Genomic DNA, 18949 nt, shown 5'->3' on the forward strand with positions numbered 1-18949 from the left:
ATGGGACTTTTACTGCCTTTTGGATAACTGAATAGTATTGTGTATCATTTTCCTGTTCTCTTAATCACAACAAAATGACTTCTCTGCACTCTGACATTAAAACAGTTGCTTTAATGTTTACCCACACAGGAAAAAAAAAGCTCTATTAATATTTTTGGCATTGGGGTCAATGTTACATCTAATTATTGTGTATCTTGGTTTATAAAGTAACTTGGTTATCAAATAATCCATGCAAATCAGAAATACAATGGGACTCCATGAGCAACGCATATTTCTCTTTAGCATTAGGTGACTGAGAGCTACTTTGTCATGGATGATGATTCCATTGTTATTGTTTACACGGAAGTATAATTGTTTGAACACCTTTTAAGGCGCTGGTTTCCAAACATTTTAATTTCCCAGTGTGTGCATACACACCAGCAAAGACCATTCAATAAGTCATTGACAGATGACTCACTTTCAAGAAATTAAATATCAGTTAGCAATTGATTCCCTGCACTTAAAAACCTAGGCAAGGCAAAGCTATTCAACAATTCAACCTAAAATAATTCAAAGTGCTCCACATCTAATATGTCATATTAAAATCACCAAGACAGTTAAAAACAAACACAATTAAAAGAAGAAATGGAAATAAAAACACAAAATGTGAATATGAAGCAAAAGCCATACAAGTGGGTATTTTAGCAATAGGGACAGTTATTTTTAGCCATTATTTAAAGGACCGTTTGAGTCCACCCCAGAATTTTTGGCAATTTGTTCCGGAAGTAAGGAGCATAATAACTCAATGCTACGAATAACTGCCGAATAATTGATGAACAGTAGAGAACAATGGAATTGCCCAATGCCACAAACTTCCATAGTCAAACCAATATCTACACTGCCTGTTTTCAATTACGTTGCGGTCGAGTTAGTGCCTTTCCCCAGGAGCGGAACTTAGTGGGGAGCTGGGGGTGCGACCACACCCGGGCCTCTAAGGGGCGTGGTTTGCGGGCGTAAAGTGGTTGGTTAAGGGGTGGCTCAAAGACAAAGGTAAGATGATGCGCAGAGCTGTAATATAGTGTTTAAGTGTCAGCCGCTTGGGCAGTCATCAACAAAAAAAGGTCTACTTGAACCCCCCACCCAGAAAAATTGTCCACTAGCACCCATCGCACCCGGGCCCTGTTCACATTTGTTCTGCCACAGCCTATCCCCTCAGACATTGGGTAAAAGGCTGAGTAAAATATGGTTGCCAAGTGAAATACGTGGAACATAGGGAGGCAAATAATAAATATATATAGCTCTAGAGTCTTAAATTAATATAACAAGATTGCTTTTTTTTTTTCTTCAAATGTGGGAGAAACTGAATTATCCAAGGAACTCCCACGTAAAGAATGAAATAATGCAAATGCTACATGGGAGATATTTGAGGCAGACATGATAAAAATTGCATGACGGATTTATAATGTTGTTTAGTAAAATTATCAAGAAAACTTTTTGGAGTGAGATAGGTATGCAGCTGATGGATTTTTAATGAACCTCATGAAGTATGTAACACAACAAAAAATTACAACCCGGAAAAGATTTTTATACTGGATAAACTGCTTTTCCTGTTAAATACAAAAGACTATTTTGAACAAGATACCGGTAAATGTGACCACTGAAAAGTACACTCTGTGTAGTTCTGTTGTACACATGAAGTTACCTTATTTTGCAGTTTTGCAATTTTAAGAACCTTGATATTTTGTAACAGACATTGCTAGCAGTGGTTAATACAAATGACTGTTTAAACATGAACTGAAGATGACTTACAATATCTACTATATATGGTAAAGAGTTAAATCCCATTAGGTTTAAAACCTGAACTGCTCATTCACCATAGCAGCTGTTCCATCTCCCATCTGGATTAACTGGCAATGTACTACTCTCACTAGGGTTTCTATAATGTACAAACGTTAGCACAGAATGAAGTCCTTTGCCAATCACTTTATATTTGCACTTTGTCCCACTGGCAGCTGGTGGATTCAGTATTTCCCACTTCTCTTTCTTCCCCCCTTTACAGCAAGAATTGACACTACAACAGCAACAGACTTAGGTAAACATATGAGCGCAGCGATAATAAAAAAAAAAAAATAAATACAACTCATACTGTAAATCAGACGGTTGTAACTATTCCATACTAACAAAAATCAAGTATTCTGGCATTTAACTTAGTTTAAATGACCCCCTCACGGCTCTCTGCAGAGGTGATGAGTATGGGTTGTTGCAAAGCTTTGATAAGAAATTTCTGGCTGACTTAACTAATTTTGGGTTCAACAGTTTCTATTTTGAGACAAAGCGGTGGCTTTAAAATGAAGAAAGAACCTCTAAGGAGGCAAAGACAGCGACACATCGAGATGCACAAGAGGCACATATTCACCACCACAAGTATGATTGGCTTTTTGAAACAGGTGCCATTTGTTTTTCCTAACAGAATAATTGGAGGTTAAACCTTCCCCAATTATTCTGCCACCTCCATTATTCTGCCTTACTGTCTAGTCGTTTGCATATAATTGAATGCGAACTTGTGTAAGGATGTGCACCAGGAGGTGATGGAAAAAGAGAAAAATATTTAGTTTTTTTGTAGTTGTCAAATAGGCAATAAAATGAAAAATTCATGTTTATTTTCAAAACAGGATTGACTACTTGTAAGGGAATTCCTCAGTTAAAAACAGACTAAACAAAAAGATGGTGCAAGACAAAACCGGTATTCTGCTGAAAAAAAAAAAAAAAAGAAAACATACATATTGAAATGTCATTGGAAAAAAAAGTATTTTCCAGACATGTCTATTTACTTGTTCAGGTTTGCATCTCTGCTGTGACAACAGCTGTCAAATCTGCTTTCTCAAAATAACTAAAAGGAAGAAAGGAGCAAAACAAAATTGAGATCTTAGGCCTCCTGAAAAACACAGCGAAGTTATATACTTTATTTATGTGACCATTCAACGATAAGACAAAAAATGTAATTTGTTCATGTTTTCAACAAGTCCTGTTTCCTCGGTTTAAATTGACTGTCATAATTTGTATTCAGAATAGAAGGAAGACATCATTTTAGCACCAGCACTGTAGAACATTGAGTTTCATGAAACCACCAAAGGTTGAAGCAATTGTTGCGTACCTTTCAAATGAAACAAAACATAATTGACCAGGATAACTAAAATATGAATTGCTTCCCAGGCTGTGGAGTTATAGAGACAGATAATCTGATGAAGATTAAACATCATAACGAACAAGCATTATTAGATTAAGGTTGCTAACCCCTTTCAAATTAGTGTACGCTAGGTCAAGAACCTAGACGAACCAGGACAACTCATCTGATTTCAGCTTGATGTCCAGGGGGACTTTCTTGACAATGGACCACTTACCAGGCTCATTAGTAATACTACTGCTTCAGACTGTAACTCAACAGGCTGCAAAGGGAAATCCATGGCAGCACAGGGTGATTACAGCCTTAATATATTAACCCATACTGGGCAATATCCAGAGACAAGTCAGATAGGCTGTATTTGATTTCACTGTGCTTTGACTTTCACATAATTAAGCTCCTTCAATTGGAATATGCCCATTGCACAATTTGATGCTCCAAACATACTGTAGTGTTGCAAACGTTAAAATACAATTATTAATTCATCTATACTGATCTCACAGAAGTTTTAAAATAGTATTAGGCTATAAAGCAGTTACTGTGGAGTCCTTTTGTTCACAAACAATTCAATTTAAGAAAAACCTTGTCAAAGAAATCTTGCCAAATTATAGTACTGTATATCTACTATTTTAGGATTTACAGACATTAACATTCTTTGTCTCATACCACTGAAAAATTAGTCTGTCTATATACAGTATAAATAATGCCATGTTATTTTATTACGATTCATGTTTTCACATCCAAATTAGCCCATAGTTTAACTCTAAAAACAGCCAGTGATAGAGGTTCCTGGAAGCCTGATCATATTACTGTTTTTATTTCTTTGAAAAAAAAAAAAAAGGGAAAAAAAAAAAAAAAAGACATAACATGAGAACGGAAGCCAGAACATTAAAATATTTGCATTGAATCTACGGACATGTATTATTGTACAAAAGGTTACAGTTGATAGTGTTAGTTATTCATTCATTCATTTTCCATCCCGCTTATCCTCACAAGGGTCGCGGAACGGTCAAGGGTCAGCTAACTCCAGGCAGTAGGTGGGGTACACCCTGAATCGGAGCCAGCCAATTGCAGGGTACAATAGGGTTGTTCCGATCATGTTTTTTTTGCTCCCGATCCGATCGTTTTAGTTTGAGTATCTGCCGATCCCGAAATATCCCGATCCAATTGCTTTTTTTTGTTCCCGATTCAATTCCAATCATTCCCGATAATTTTTCCCGATCATATACATTTTGGCAATGCATTAAGAAAAAAAACTCGGACGAATATATACATTCAACATACAGTACATAAGTACTGTATTTGTTTATTATGACAATAAATCCTCAAGATGACATTTACATAATTAACATTATTTCTGTGAGCGGGATCCACGGATGGAAAGACTTGTAATTCTTAAAGAACAAATGTGACTTTGTATATTGTGACTAAGTATTGCCAGCTAGTGTATTTGTTGAGCTTTCAGTAAATGATACTGTAGCCATGCCCAAATGCATGATGGGAAGTGGAACCATGACTGTGCGTAGTGCTACCAATTCTTCTCTGCGTTGGGAAATAACATAGGCAGTTAAGAAAAAGATCAATTACTACCTTGCTTCCCCACATTGCTTCCCATGATATTCCTAATCGTAGGGAGAGGGATTGTAAGTGTTATGTACTTCCTTGATCTAAGTACATGTAAGGCCGAGACTTGAATGGAACAACACTTCTTTATTCAGTGTGCTTCTCAGCATATATATCATATATACATATATATACGTATATATACGTATATATATATATATGTATATATGTATATATATATATATATATATATATATACATATATATACGTATATATATATATATATATATATATATATATATATATACATATATACATATATATATATATATATATACATATATATATATATATATATATATATATATATATATATATATATATAGCATATTGCGACAGGCTTAGTTTCTACTTTACTATTGTATTTTGTTGTTGTACCATGTGATGGCTGAGTGTGTGTGTTTCTATTTATAAAACACAGCACACATAAAGGCCTATGGGTAGAACAATCTTGAGGTACAAAAATTTGGATTTTTTAAATGTCACATGAACTTTCTGTACCTTGAACTTGTTCAGTCTACTTAATGTTCTTCAAAGTTTGGTAGATGGTGAGCAAACTATTAACAACTAATCTGTAAAGTTTGAGTTATCATATTAAGTATTAGTTATAGCATTTATTCCTAATTTACTAACAATTAAGAAATGAAGAGTACATAGTTGCAACTTTAGTGCAACGTCCCAATAACATGAACAAACCATCAACTGATACTCGATAAGTCATCAGTAAATTACTATTAACTTGTTAATGGAATATTACTAAGTTAAAAGGTGTAAGTATAAATCATTGACATACAGTTTACAAGTCATTTATTACTCATTAACCGTCAGTTTATTTTATATACTGTATTAACTATCTATAAGGCATTATTATAAATGCTTAACAAACTGTTAACAACCACTTAACAAATCAACAATAAATTATTAACATTTTACTAATTATCTTTTAACTATTTATAATAGCTGTTTATATAAAGTGTTACAGATATTTATATTAAAGATATTTTAATCTTAGTGTAAGCTTTGGCATAGAGGTGATATTTATTTTTTCTGGGCTTTTCTTATGACTTGTAGCTCTTCATTTTCTGTGTTAACTTAAGAACTGGCTGCAAAACACACACATGTACAAGACAATGCCACATCGTTCACACTTACTTTACTGAAATACACACGTGGATACATTTGTAGTGCCCTTTTGTTACAGAAAAAAAAAATGCTCACTGAATAAACCTAAAACTAATAAGACTGCCTTTTGCCAAAATGCTTATTCACCAGCCAAACAGCTTCTGGAAGAATGGACGAATGAGACAAAGCCTAGCTTCTTGGCATTGGGAAGGCTCGCTTATGTCCTCAGGCAGCGTTGCTATATACAGTATAAAAGGTTCCTTCTGTGCTTGATACAATGAATTCTAAAGACTATAAACATCGGTCATATGTCCTCCAACAGAATAAAGACCCAAAACACACAATTTAAAACACCTAAGAACATGTAATAATAATAAATAATAATAATAATAAACCACTGGCCTATTATGAAGTGACCTTCAATGAGCCTTGATCCACAGTAAATTTGATTAAACATCAGTATAAGGATCTGAAACATGCAGTCTGGTTATGCCACATCACTATTGGGATAGAATTAATGCCGATAGTTACAATTGTCATTTGGCTGCCTTGAAAAAACAGGAAAGATGAGGAAGTTGAGGAAAGATGCAGTGTAAAGCAAAAGTGCATACTGCGATATCTCTAATGTAATTAAACAGAACTAAAGGTCTGCTGTGACTAGCATGGTTTGGCAGCACACGGCTAATGGTAAAGCTAATTAGAATGTGTTTTATCCCCTTAATGAAACACATCTCCTCGCCCACAAGTTCAGCAGAATGACTTTAAAGGCCCATGGGGAAATTCGGCAGTATGATACTATTTCTTACCTTTCCATGTTGTCTGTAAAAACTATTATCCACATGGGTGTGAATGTGATTAAAAGTTGTGGTAATTACTTTGGGTAGACTTTTCTACTGTAGAAAATGTTGTGTTTTTGGTAAGATATCAGCAGTAACAGCATTATTAGGAACATTTTATTTACCATTATCTAAGGTACAGTACCATATTTTTGCCTGTATTGTGTAATTTAAGTTCTGTAGAGTTGCCCATATTTTGTTCACATACTGCATGCTGAATACTTGGGGATGGGAAAAACAAAAGCTGTTTCCACTTTTAAAATGTCGGAAAACAACTGCAGGACTGTATACCGGTATATAATATTAGTGGTAAATCACACAACAAAAAAACACTGATGTTAAAAACAACATTGAATACAATAGCAAAAGATTTGTTTGTTTGATTGAATTGGACCAGTTCTTTTCTTTGCAAATTCGGTTGGAGTCGTGTTACGTTGGCAGTACCTGCTGCACATTATAGAAACAATTTCTGGTATAAATGACAACAGCCAGTCACAGGACCATTTAATAATGTTTTATACACATACAATGGGGCAAATAAGTATTTAGTCAACCACTAATAGTGCAGGTTCTCCCACTTGAAAATATTAGAGAGGCCTGTAATTGTCAACATGAGTAAACCTCAACCATGAGAGGCAGAATGTGGAAAAAAAAACTGAAAATCACATTCTTTGATTTTTAAAGAATTTATTTGCAAATCATGGTGGAAAATAAGTACAGTGGGGAGAACAAGTATTTGATAAACTGCCAATGGGTTGTCAGTTTATCAAATACTTGTTCTCCCCACTGTATTTGCTCAATACCAAAAGTTCATCTCAATACTTTGTTATGTACCCTTTGTTGGCAATAACGGAGGTCAAACCTTTTCTGTAACTCTTCACAAGCTTTTTACACACTGTTGCTGGTATTTTGGCCCATTCCTCCATGCAGATCTCCTCTAGAGCAGTGCTGTTTTGGGGCTGTCATTGGGCAACATGGACTTTCAACTCCCTCCTCACCCCGTGGCATCAAAATGATAACAAGAACGGTGAGCAAAAATCCCAGAACCACACGGGGGGACCTAGTGAATGACCTACAGAGAGCTGGGACCACAGTAACAAAGGCAGTAACACAATGCGCCACCAGGGACTCAAATCCTGCACTGCCAGAAGTTTCCCCCTGCTGAAGAAATTACACGTCCAGGCCCGTCTGCGGTTCGCTAGAAAGCATTTGGATGACCCAGAAGAGGACTGGGAGAATGTGTTATGGTCAGATGAAACCAAAATAGAACTTCTTGGTAGAAACACAGGTTCTCGTATTTGGAGGAAAAATAATACTGATTTGCACCATACCTACTGTGAAGCATTGGGATGGAAACATCATGCTTTGGGGCTGTTTTTCTGCAAAGGGACCAGGACGACTGATCTGTGTAAAGGAATGAATGAATGGGGCCATGTATCGAGAAATTTTGAGTGAAAATCTCCTTCCATCAGCAAGGGCATTGAAGATGAGACATGGCTGGGTCTTTCAGCATGACGATGATCCCAAACACACAGCCACGGCAACAAAGGAGTGGCTTCGTAAGAAGCATTTCAAGGTCCTGGAGTGGCCTAGCCAGTCTCCAGATTTCAACCCCATAGAAAATCTGTGGAGGGAGTTGAAAGTCCGTGTTGCCCAACGACAGCCCCAAAACATCACTGCTCTAGAGGAGATCTGCATGGAGGAATGGGCCAAAATACCAGCAACAGTGTGTGAAAAGCTTGTGAAGAGTTACAGAAAACGTTTGGCCTCTGTTATTGCCAACAAAGGGTACATATACATAACAAAGTATTGAGAGGAACTTTTGGTATTGAGCAAATACTTATTTTCCACCATGATTTGCAAATAGATTCTTTAAAAATCAAAGAATGTGATTTTCTGTTTTTTTTTTTTCCACATTCTGTCGCTCATGGTTGAGGTTTACCCATGTTGACAATTACAGGCCTAATATTTTCAAGTGGGAGAACTTGCACAATTAGTGGTTGACTAAATACTTATTTGCCCCACTGTATGTCATTGTTGCTGCTATCATTTGTAGTATTTATTTTATTACTTATGATCAACCATCAATGTAATGATCAATATGAAAGGTCTTCATACTATGAATGCTTTTGCACAGAGATCTTGCCAATGGCTAAGTCGAGTAAAGTGTTTAAAATTTGATCATCATATCTTTAAATATAATCCAGTTATCATCATATTAATGAGAACCCTACTTTTTGAAGAGGTTGACAATTAAAAAAAAACAACTAGACAACCTGGGCATTTTCAACTCAAATGATCTTGTAAACCTAATAAATGAATTAATAATAAATAAATGATCTGTGCAACTTTGCTTTTAGGCATTCCATGTAGCATTTTCTGTCTGTTAGTCACATGATACACCTTTAGTGCTATCAGGCATTCAAAGGAACACAAAATTGAAGATAATTTTTTTCCAGTGTCTGTATGGTGATGTTGGTAATCTTGACGTGGGCTCAAAACAGCAATTTATGCTCATGGCTTCATACAGAGTAGCCTCATTACACACAACAATTTTTTTAGAATCAGCAGATAATTACAGTATACATCATGGACCTCATGGGGCCGACAAGATTCAGCCCTTTCCACATAATGTAGGGCACCTGAATGCTACAATTGTTTATGATGGCGTTTACTTGTAATTTGGAGAGATATCAAGTTGAAATCTCATTGAAAGCTGGTGAATATGATTTTATGTGACATTTAACTATGATCTTGTTGATAATGTTGTTGTTGTTGTATTTTTTTTTTTTTTTTTTTTGTTTTACCTTGCTTTACTTCAGGGTGTAAAACACAGGTTCCCAAAGCATTCCACATCGGGTTGGTGGGTTCTGGATTTCTTTCCAACAAAACAGGACGGCATCTTTGCACTAATCTGATGTTTTACAAGTGTAATCAATTGATTGTAGTCAGGTGCTGCTTGTTTTAGCATAAACCTCATTGGTTTAATGGTCATGCTCGATCGTTAGGAACAAAATCCAGGACCCACAGCAGCTCTTGAGGACTGGTTTGGGCACCCCTGGTGTAAAAGAATCCTCCCATTTGGAAATCTGGTTTCAGTTAATGACATTTTTGTTTAAGTATTTTAAGTTACTAATAAATTTATTTCAGACCATACTCAATGAAACATACAGTACAAGTTGTTGGATGACTTTAGAAAATTCCTCTGTGCACATATGACGATTACACATCCCATTTCTAACTTACTATCATTATTTTTTTCTAATCTTCATTAAAGGGAACATTAACTCGCGCCCGCACTGAACTGAACCCCGAATATCTGGACCTTCGTCCCAGGGCTGAGCTCAACCCTGAATATTGGACCCCTTGCACACCCTTAGTGAGTACAAATGGTCCCATTTGTCATTGAGCACCATGCATTCATGCATCCCATTAAACTGCATATTTTACATTGAATGTCTAAAATAATTTTGCTTCTTTAGTTGAAGTGATTGTTTCACTTTCAACAAAATGTTTACCTCTCCTTCATAGTAATGAATCATGCTTAGTCTTGTTTGCAAGAGGCATACTTCCTTCTCAAAAAAGTATTCTTTGCCTATTAGAAATTGTGTTACATTGTGGTTACAACATCATTCGGTCCATTCCCTGATGTGATAAAAATATCTGCTATTTTTACTTTCGTATTAATCTCATTGACGCAACACTTCGACAACACAGCATGTGATAGCCATCTGGAGGTTGGTGGATATTGCTTGTGTTGATGCACATACACATTGGTGAATCTCAATGAAGTCATATTCTTTGATTTGTCATTATCAGTACAGTGAATAAACAAGGGTATGGTTTCTAATCCGCCACACCTCTTTCCATATTCATCATATTGTTAGTTGTATCATCAAGTTGATTTGATTATATGCCTCAGTGATCCACTTTGAAAGCTCAGCTTTTATTTTGTTGATCTAGATCTACAGTTTATCTAACCGACCAATGATTGCCCACTGTAATTATGTTGCCAAGAAACCACTATAATACAAACTCAAACGCCCAAAAATAGCATGCACACATATACTGTCAACTAAAAAAAATGGACCACGATTGTTTCTTCAGGTCCTTTTAAATTTGCCTTGTACAGCTTAATGTTGTTTGGACAAATAGGATGGAAACAAAAGTAGCACACAACAGTTAAATATCTAATATGGAGCCATTTTTCATTGTTTTTATTTCTCATAGCCAAAATATTTTTTTTTACATCTAAAGCTATGGAATTGCACCAGTGCTTAAATTGTAAATCATAACGTGATGGAACACAAAGAACACATCACTTTTGAAAACAATTTTCTCAGTCATTCATTTATTTATTCATTTTATAAGAAGGACTGAACTTGTTAGTAAATCAAAAATTCAACAAATGGTTAATGTGTGTGTGTGTTCCTTGAAAAATCTGAAAATAATGTTTTAGGAGATTATTTTAAAGCAACATTATGATAGCCTAAGTATGACGAGCTGGTCACTGGTCCCGGAACACATACAGATTGGGTTGAAATTCAACATGCACATGCCTGTTTGCTATGCTGGGGGACTCACAAGCTTCAATTTGAGATAATATTCATTATAAATGTTCATGACAACAATTTACAATTATTCAGGCTAATGAACAGTATATTCATTGCTCACATCACCACAGGTGCGACTTTAAGTAGGGCGTTTGCAGCCAGCAATTTATTTCTCAACAGGTTTAACTTGGAAAAAAAAATAAGAGAAAAGGAAGTTTTTCACAAGATATAATTGTGAGTTCTTGCAAAAATTACATTACACATGCAACACGTACTTGTGTGAAGGATTTCAAATTTAGAGACTGAGATGTGCGTCTTGACTTGGTAATCTTTGCTTGGTGAGTGACACCTCATGCAGACAACACAGTATATACACTGTAAATGCTAATATACAACTTAATTAAATATTTAATTGAGCCAAACTCAGTTTTTATCAACCTGTGTTGTGAACACTAATTTTAATGAGTAAGCAGCAATTTGGGGCTGGAAAACATGCCTCACTTGATGTATATATGTTAAGTCAAATTAGAAAAAAACATTTTTGGTACCCAGTGTTCTTTGGGAGTTCTTTCAGACATGCACAGATCTGCTTTGTCCACTTCGCGCTTTTCTGACACCGAAACATTACCGCACAAGTCCACGGTGAACCGTGTTGTCAACTAGAGCTCTCTTCAGCACCTTCACTTACTTTACCCCACATAGATTTGTTGACTACAAAATTTCCTTTTTATAAACTGTCGCGATGCCTTAACAAGGTAACGCAACAGTTCATAAAAGAGTATAATATTGTAGCGACTGTTATTTATCTATTCCCCTGCAATAGATGACGGGTAGTTGTGGCAACCACGACTGAGAGTCGTGATTGCAGTTATGTGTTTTCTGTCCAATGAAGTGTTTTGTTTCTTGGGGTTGTGGAGTGTATAGGGCACAAGAACAGCAAGTGTTAAAAACTAAAGCCAGTCTCTGTCATTATTTTCCAAATTGCTCGCCACAAATCAATGTGAAGTAAGTGAAGGTAGTTGAAGAGAGTTCTGGTTATACTCACGGTTGTTCATTTCATATCAATCATTAACAAAACATTCTGCAGCATGTCAAGAGCTAATGTCTCTTGTGTCTTAAACTATTTTGAAATGCTCAACAATGCATTTAATTCCCCTGAGTTAATTGAGTGTGCTCCCTTCATTTATTTGGGGGTACGGTCAGTTTGAAAATATTATTAATCAAATTAGCATGTGCCTTTTATATTGTAGAATTATTTCAGGTAAAAAAAAAAAAAAAAAAAAAAAAAAAAAAAAAAAAAAAGAGGTTCACCTGCATGTGATGAATGAGCAGCACTAAAGCCATATCACTTAAGTACTGGAAGCTCGCAATAAATAAATTACTGTAATATAATTCATTCAAGTTATTTTGAGTACTGCAAACTCAAAATAAATAAATTACTGTAATCTAATTAATTCAGGTTAATTTGAGTACTGCAAACTCAAACAATTGACTATAATCCAATTATTAAGGTTAATATGAGTCCTTAAAACTTGAAAAAATTAATTGCATCTAATTAACGCAAGGACCATAAATTACATTTTCTAAAGACACAAATTAGGATTTTTTATTTTAAAGTAAAGTCTACTTATATTTTACAGGTTAACAGCATAGGTTTGTAATGCCCTCACGGGACCACACAGAAGGAAAGAGTCACAATGTTTGTTTTACTTGCTTTATTAAAAGGCAGCAACAAAAAGTGCAAAATACCCACTGTCGGCTGCAACATGCTAAACAAGCCCAGTCACCGCTGCCGCCAGACTGACTGCTCTCTCCCGTATTGTCAAACCCATCACATCTATTATCTTGGGTGGCACACATATTTATATACGTACAGTGTATGACTGGTATATAACGCTACTTAATCTAAAAGCAACGTTTTGTGGTCACTGCTAATAACAACTGCTGTAAAATTTAAAACTCCACAACTTTGGCCGAGTCAATAAGTCGATTACGACAGTTAGAATTAATAAGGTGCCGGATCTGCCCGAATAAATCCCAGAACACAGTTAGGCCAAAATCAAGAAGTCTAACAGGATCTGGCACAACTTAACCCCTGCATTGGACAGTCAAAAACAGTTTTTCGGCAATCCTTTATTTGCTATAGGTGAATTTTATGATAACCAGTTTATTGTGACCATATATTATACATGTTTTGTCTAAATACTGACATGTATTTTATTTAATTACTAAATGTCTTTGTTTTGCTTTGTTTTCCAAAGCATTATCCTGCCACATACTTACATTGTCATTAGTTCTACATACATGCATTAAATATTTAACACTTGTTCTCTTGTCTTGAATATCAACACATCTCTCACAATACAGCAGTACACATAAACTGTAAATATTAGGGAGGGAAGGCTTCGCTTCCCAATCTCTCATTCAGCTGTCTAAGATTTCTTGGGTGCTGTCTTGTGCTGCCCTGATTAGCCATTGTGGCTTCAGTCAGTACAAGAGGTCAAACGATTGCAGATATATGGAATTCACTCACAGTTTTCCAAGTTGAATGTGATATTTTATTCTTCTTTGATTGTGAGCACAAGATGCTATTTGATATAAGACTTCACCCCCTTACTTTACAAAGACGTCCTGTGGCCACAGACGATCGTTTTTTTTTTTTAATGCAACTTTCAAGAAACTGGGAAAAAAGCAAAGGCATGATTTTCCCGGTTGTTGCCTATGTCCCATATTGGACATATTTTGAGAAATTGCAAATTCTGTCAAGCACACCTATCTTGGAGAAGCTAGACATAGTGTCTCCAGGCTGGCCTGCAAATGTGTTGTGATCACCATGGAATAGATTGATAAAGTGGCAGGCTGAGAGTGATAAATTACAATTTGACATATGAAAAGAACAGTAGATGTGCTAGAATAAGTTCCAAAGTAAGTTGAACAATATTTCGAGACATAACATTTCCTAAACGGAAGGGAGTGAGCGGCTATTCGACAACAGCAACATTAATCAGGGTGCCAAAAAGCTCTAGGTGGGTAGGCGTGTCCCTTTTCTTACTGTTACTACTCTAAGGAAAGTATCTAGTAACTCCTGTATTGTTAAGTACCTATATATACTGTATGTGTACTTGTATTTTGCAACCGACCAGTAATTATGATATTTCTAAAACTTCAGATTTATGTGTCTCAGGTTAATACTTGTTAGACATTGTTTCCATGCTTTTAGTCTGATATTTATTTTGTTTTGTTTTGTATTTCGAATATGGGGCATATTGGATCTCACTGTATTAAAGATCCAAAGATCACATGCAAACATACGCTTCCTCCCTGTCCCAAACCCCTTTGTACCTGCCCAAGAGGAAATTATGACTCTCATTAACACTTTAAAGCATGGTGGTCACATGCCCCATTAGGTTATCCGACATATTTATTGTATTGGTTATTGATAAGTTCCTTCTCCTTTTTTTATTGGGAGTACATTAGGGAGCTGTTGTATTAAAGAAGGGTAAGTGGAGTGGGGGGAATGTAAAAAGACACATCTGGTGCTGATAATTCAATTTGCATCACAAACGTTTTAACTACATCCCTTGGCACGCTTTACTCTTTATATGGTTGAATGAAGGGAATGGAGATCATATGATCAAGTTATATTAGATTTAACAATTATATTCCCAACACAATGTCAAATTACATAAAATAATGTAAATAACCTTGTAAGCCTTATGAACCTTAATAATAGAGCATTTCAAAAACCAATCACAGCTGAAACTAAGCAAACTATATAAGTAAAATTGAACACAAAACATAGGTATAACAATAATCCTCTTCCTAAAAATCTTCTTTTCCTTTCGGCTTTTCCCTTCAGGGGTCGACACAGTGAAACTGTTGACTCCATCTAAACCTGTCCTCTGCATCCTCTGCTCTCACACCAACTAACTTAATGTCCTCTTTAACTACATCCATGAACCTCCTCTTTGGTCGTTCTCGAGACCTCCTGCCTGGCATATGCAAATCCAGCATCCTTTTACCAATACACTCACCATATCTCCTCTGGATATGCCCACACCATCTCTGTCTGGCCTCTCTCACTTTCTCTCCAAATCCTCTAACATGCACTGTCACTCTGATATGCTCATTCCTGATCCTATCCATCCCAAAGAGAACCTCTGAGTCTTCATAAAAATTAGTAATAGTTGTAAATATATGACAAACCTAAAACGCGTCTGTATATATACAAAGAAGACATTTCTGCAGCATCTTCAATGTCACAATCCTTATGTTTGCTGCTTTCTCTTCTACTTGTGATCTGTCATTTTAAAAGGCACCGATGGTAAAGACAGTTGCTCAAAATATTTAAGTATGTAAATTACACATATATTAGAGCTCTAATAATGAAGAACACAAACACAAAAATTGAGACTGCTCATGAGCGCAGTCATTGCTATGACGACTGTGACGTCAGTGATACACTTACTCAGATGCTGATAGACTTGAACATACAGTTGTGGTCAAAGGTTTACATACACTTGTGAAGAACATAATGTCATGGCTCTTTTGAGTTTCCTGTTATTTCTACAACTCTGATCAAAAATAAACATACAGCAGCGCTAATATTTGGTAACATGTCCCTTTGCACATTTTCACTTCAATTAGGCGCTTTTGGTAGACATCCACAAGCTTCTGGTTGAATCTTTGACCACTCCTCTTGACAGAATTGGTGCAGTTCAGTTAAATTTGATGGCTTTCTGACATGGACTTGTTTCTTCAGCATTGTCCACAAGTTCTCAATGGGGTTTAAGTCAGGACTTTGGGAAGGCCATTCGAAAACCTTAATTCTAGCCTGATTTAGCCATTCCATTACCACTTTTGATGTGTGTTTGGGGTCATTATCCTGTTGGAACACCCAACTGCGCCCAGGACCCAATCTTCGGGCTGATGACGTTAGGTTATTTTGAAGAATTTGAAGGTAATCCTCCTTCTTCATTATCCCATTTACTCTCTGTAAAGCACCAGTTCCATTGGCAGCAAAACAGCCCCACAGCATAATATTACCACCACCGTGCTTGATGGTAGGCATGGTGTACTTGGGGTTAAAGGCCTCACCTTTTCTCCTCCAAACATATTGCTGGGCATTGTGGCCAAACAGCTCGATTTTTGTTTCGTCTGACCACAGAACTTTCCTCCAGAAGGTCTTATCTTTGTCCATGTGATCAGCAGCAAACTTCAGTCGAGCCTTAAGGTGCCGCTTTTGGAGCAAGGGCTTCCATCTTGCACGGCAGCCTCTCAGTCCATGGAGATGCAAAACACGCTTGACTGTGGACACTGACACCTGTGTTCCAGCAGCTTCTAATTCTTGGCAGATCTGCTTTTTGGTGATTCTCGGTTGAATCTTCACCCTCCTGACCAATTTTCTCTCAGCAGCAGTTGATAGCTTGCGTTTTCTTCCTGATCGTGGCAGTAACAAAACAGTGTCATGCACTTTGTACTTACAAACAATTGTTTGCACTGTTGCTCTTGGGACCTGCAGCTGCTTTGAAATGGCTCCAAGTGACTTTCCTGACTTGTTCAAGTCAATGATTCGCTTTTTCAGATCCATGTATGTATATTTTTGACCCAGCAGATTTGATCACTTTTTCTGTTAACCCATAATAAAGTCATAAAAGAACCAAACTTCATGAATGTTTTTTGTGACAAAGAAGTATCTGTTCCAATCACTCTATCGGAGAAAAATCAGAGTTGTAGAAATAACTGGAAACTCAAGAGAGCCATGACATTATGTTCTACACAAGTGTATGTAAACTTTTGACCACAACTGTAAGTATAAGAAAGTGGTCTCCTTGCATCGTGCAACTATTTAGTCAGTAAGCCGTCACCCTCAACGTTCTGTGCGTACAGCATTTGGCAAATAGGAGGGCCAGAAGTTTACTCCATCTCGTTTCACTATCTACGTGTTGCGAAAAGCTTTTCCTAGATAAGCGAGAGGAACACAATTTATTGATTGATGGAAGACCAGTATAAGTGCATTTGATACAGAAATTATAATAATGTTGCATGAAAGATATCCCATTAAAACTTTAACTAAGGTTTTCTAACACCCATAGGTTTTGAATGAGGAAACTCATAGCCTCAATCAGTATTCAGCCTTTTCTACATTTGATTTTGCTTGACTTCAGCACCAAAAGATTGTAAATGTAAAATACAGTATGGATCACACACACTTATAATTGCACTGAAATATTAATTATGGTAATGATACAGATTTCATCAACAATTGCAATATCGATAAACTGAGTCAAATTGCTCATGCGTGAGGTAAAAAAATAAAGGAAATGGACCTAGGTGATAAAATAAACATTTTGAAATATTTTCTAGAAAATTGAACTATAATATACAACTAGGCCTGCAAGCAGGACTGAACGGGCCCTCGCAATCTAGCGCAACTCGGACGTCACGCAACTCGGACTGTGTGCAGGTCAGGGTGTTGGCAGATGCTCCTCTCTAATCATCTCATTAGAACATAACATGCTCGAAAGTCGCCTATTTACATTCCCACACCCAAGAGATAAAAACCCCTATTGGAGAGAGTACTACAAAAAAGGAGCCACTACTGAGCTGTGCAGCCAAGCCCTTATTCAAAACCAAAATTAATCTTCTAACTGGGCCAATTCGACGAAGTGTGCCAAATATTGTGGCTATATAAGCTGCCTGAGTCTTTGAAAAAAAATATTTCCTTTAAATGGCGAATAAAGGGTCGTCACGGCAACAGACAGAGACACGTGGACATGGGCTGTAAATAAGTATTACAATAGGTCTTCAAATTACAATGACCAACCTGAAAAGAACTGGACATGTATTGGAAAAACGAGTGACTTTCTATTGCCACTAGTTGGCGCTGTAGGGTTGATGCAAATGATCTCTACAAGGCCCTTCAGGGTATGACTCTCAACAAGCACGGGAAGTTTGGCGCAGATATGTTGTATATCTGCCGAGTTATGACTGTTCAAAGTTTTTGGAGAGAAAAATTGTTGACAGTCATTTTCACTTTCCTGTTTGGACCCCTCCGCTTCAACGAAACTTCAATATTTTTCATCAGGCACCTGAAGACAGGTCTTAAGCCTTCCCTTATGCAGGTTTGAGGTCAACAGATTTTTTTTCCTTGGAGGAGGAACCTGTCTCGTAAAAAAAGGCATTTCCTGTTCTCACTAGGGGGCGCTAGGCCTAATGGGTAATATTTCAATGCACTCGTGTTAAGGGTGGGATGTCGCACATACATGCCAGATATGAAAAAGATGGAACGTTGTGTGAAGGAACTATTAGTCATTTACTGAATTTGTCATTTTGCCGAAAAAATGGCCGACTTTGGCACCCCGCCCAGGTCAGGCCCGTGAATGAAAACACACCATTTTGATAACTTAAGATTTCATATGCCTCATGAACAGTCTCGCCAATTTTGAGAATGATCAAACTAATTCCCTAGGTGCCAAGGTGTAAAATGTGCACACTGTAAATCGATAAAAATTTCACATTCAATCCAAAATACCCGATTTCCTGTTGGGTTTGGAATATGCATGCAAGAGACTTTTTGGAGCAGTTTTGTACAAGGTATCGACTCTCCGAATTTCATCCCTCTACGTTGAAAAAACCTAAATGGAGAGGCCTT

The 18949-nt window shown here is 36.7% G+C and overlaps 1 protein-coding gene across 4 annotated transcripts in view; it reads left to right on the forward strand.

Moving 5' to 3' along the window:
* LOC130912005 (protocadherin-9) overlaps positions 1-18949 on the forward strand; it is a 284657-nt gene that overhangs the window by 72227 nt on the left and 193481 nt on the right. For 3 of the 4 annotated variants that reach the window (XM_057829716.1, XM_057829733.1, XM_057829750.1), the window contains exon 3: positions 10020-10121. The exons of the other annotated variant lie outside the window; for it this stretch is intronic. In XM_057829716.1, the coding sequence (XP_057685699.1) occupies positions 10020-10121 (102 nt within the window). The remainder of the gene's footprint in view (positions 1-10019; positions 10122-18949) is intronic. 4 annotated transcript variants of the gene reach the window in all.

The sequence above is a fragment of the Corythoichthys intestinalis genome, chromosome 1 (assembly GCF_030265065.1).
Source record: "Corythoichthys intestinalis isolate RoL2023-P3 chromosome 1, ASM3026506v1, whole genome shotgun sequence".
Taxonomy (NCBI): domain Eukaryota; kingdom Metazoa; phylum Chordata; class Actinopteri; order Syngnathiformes; family Syngnathidae; genus Corythoichthys; species Corythoichthys intestinalis.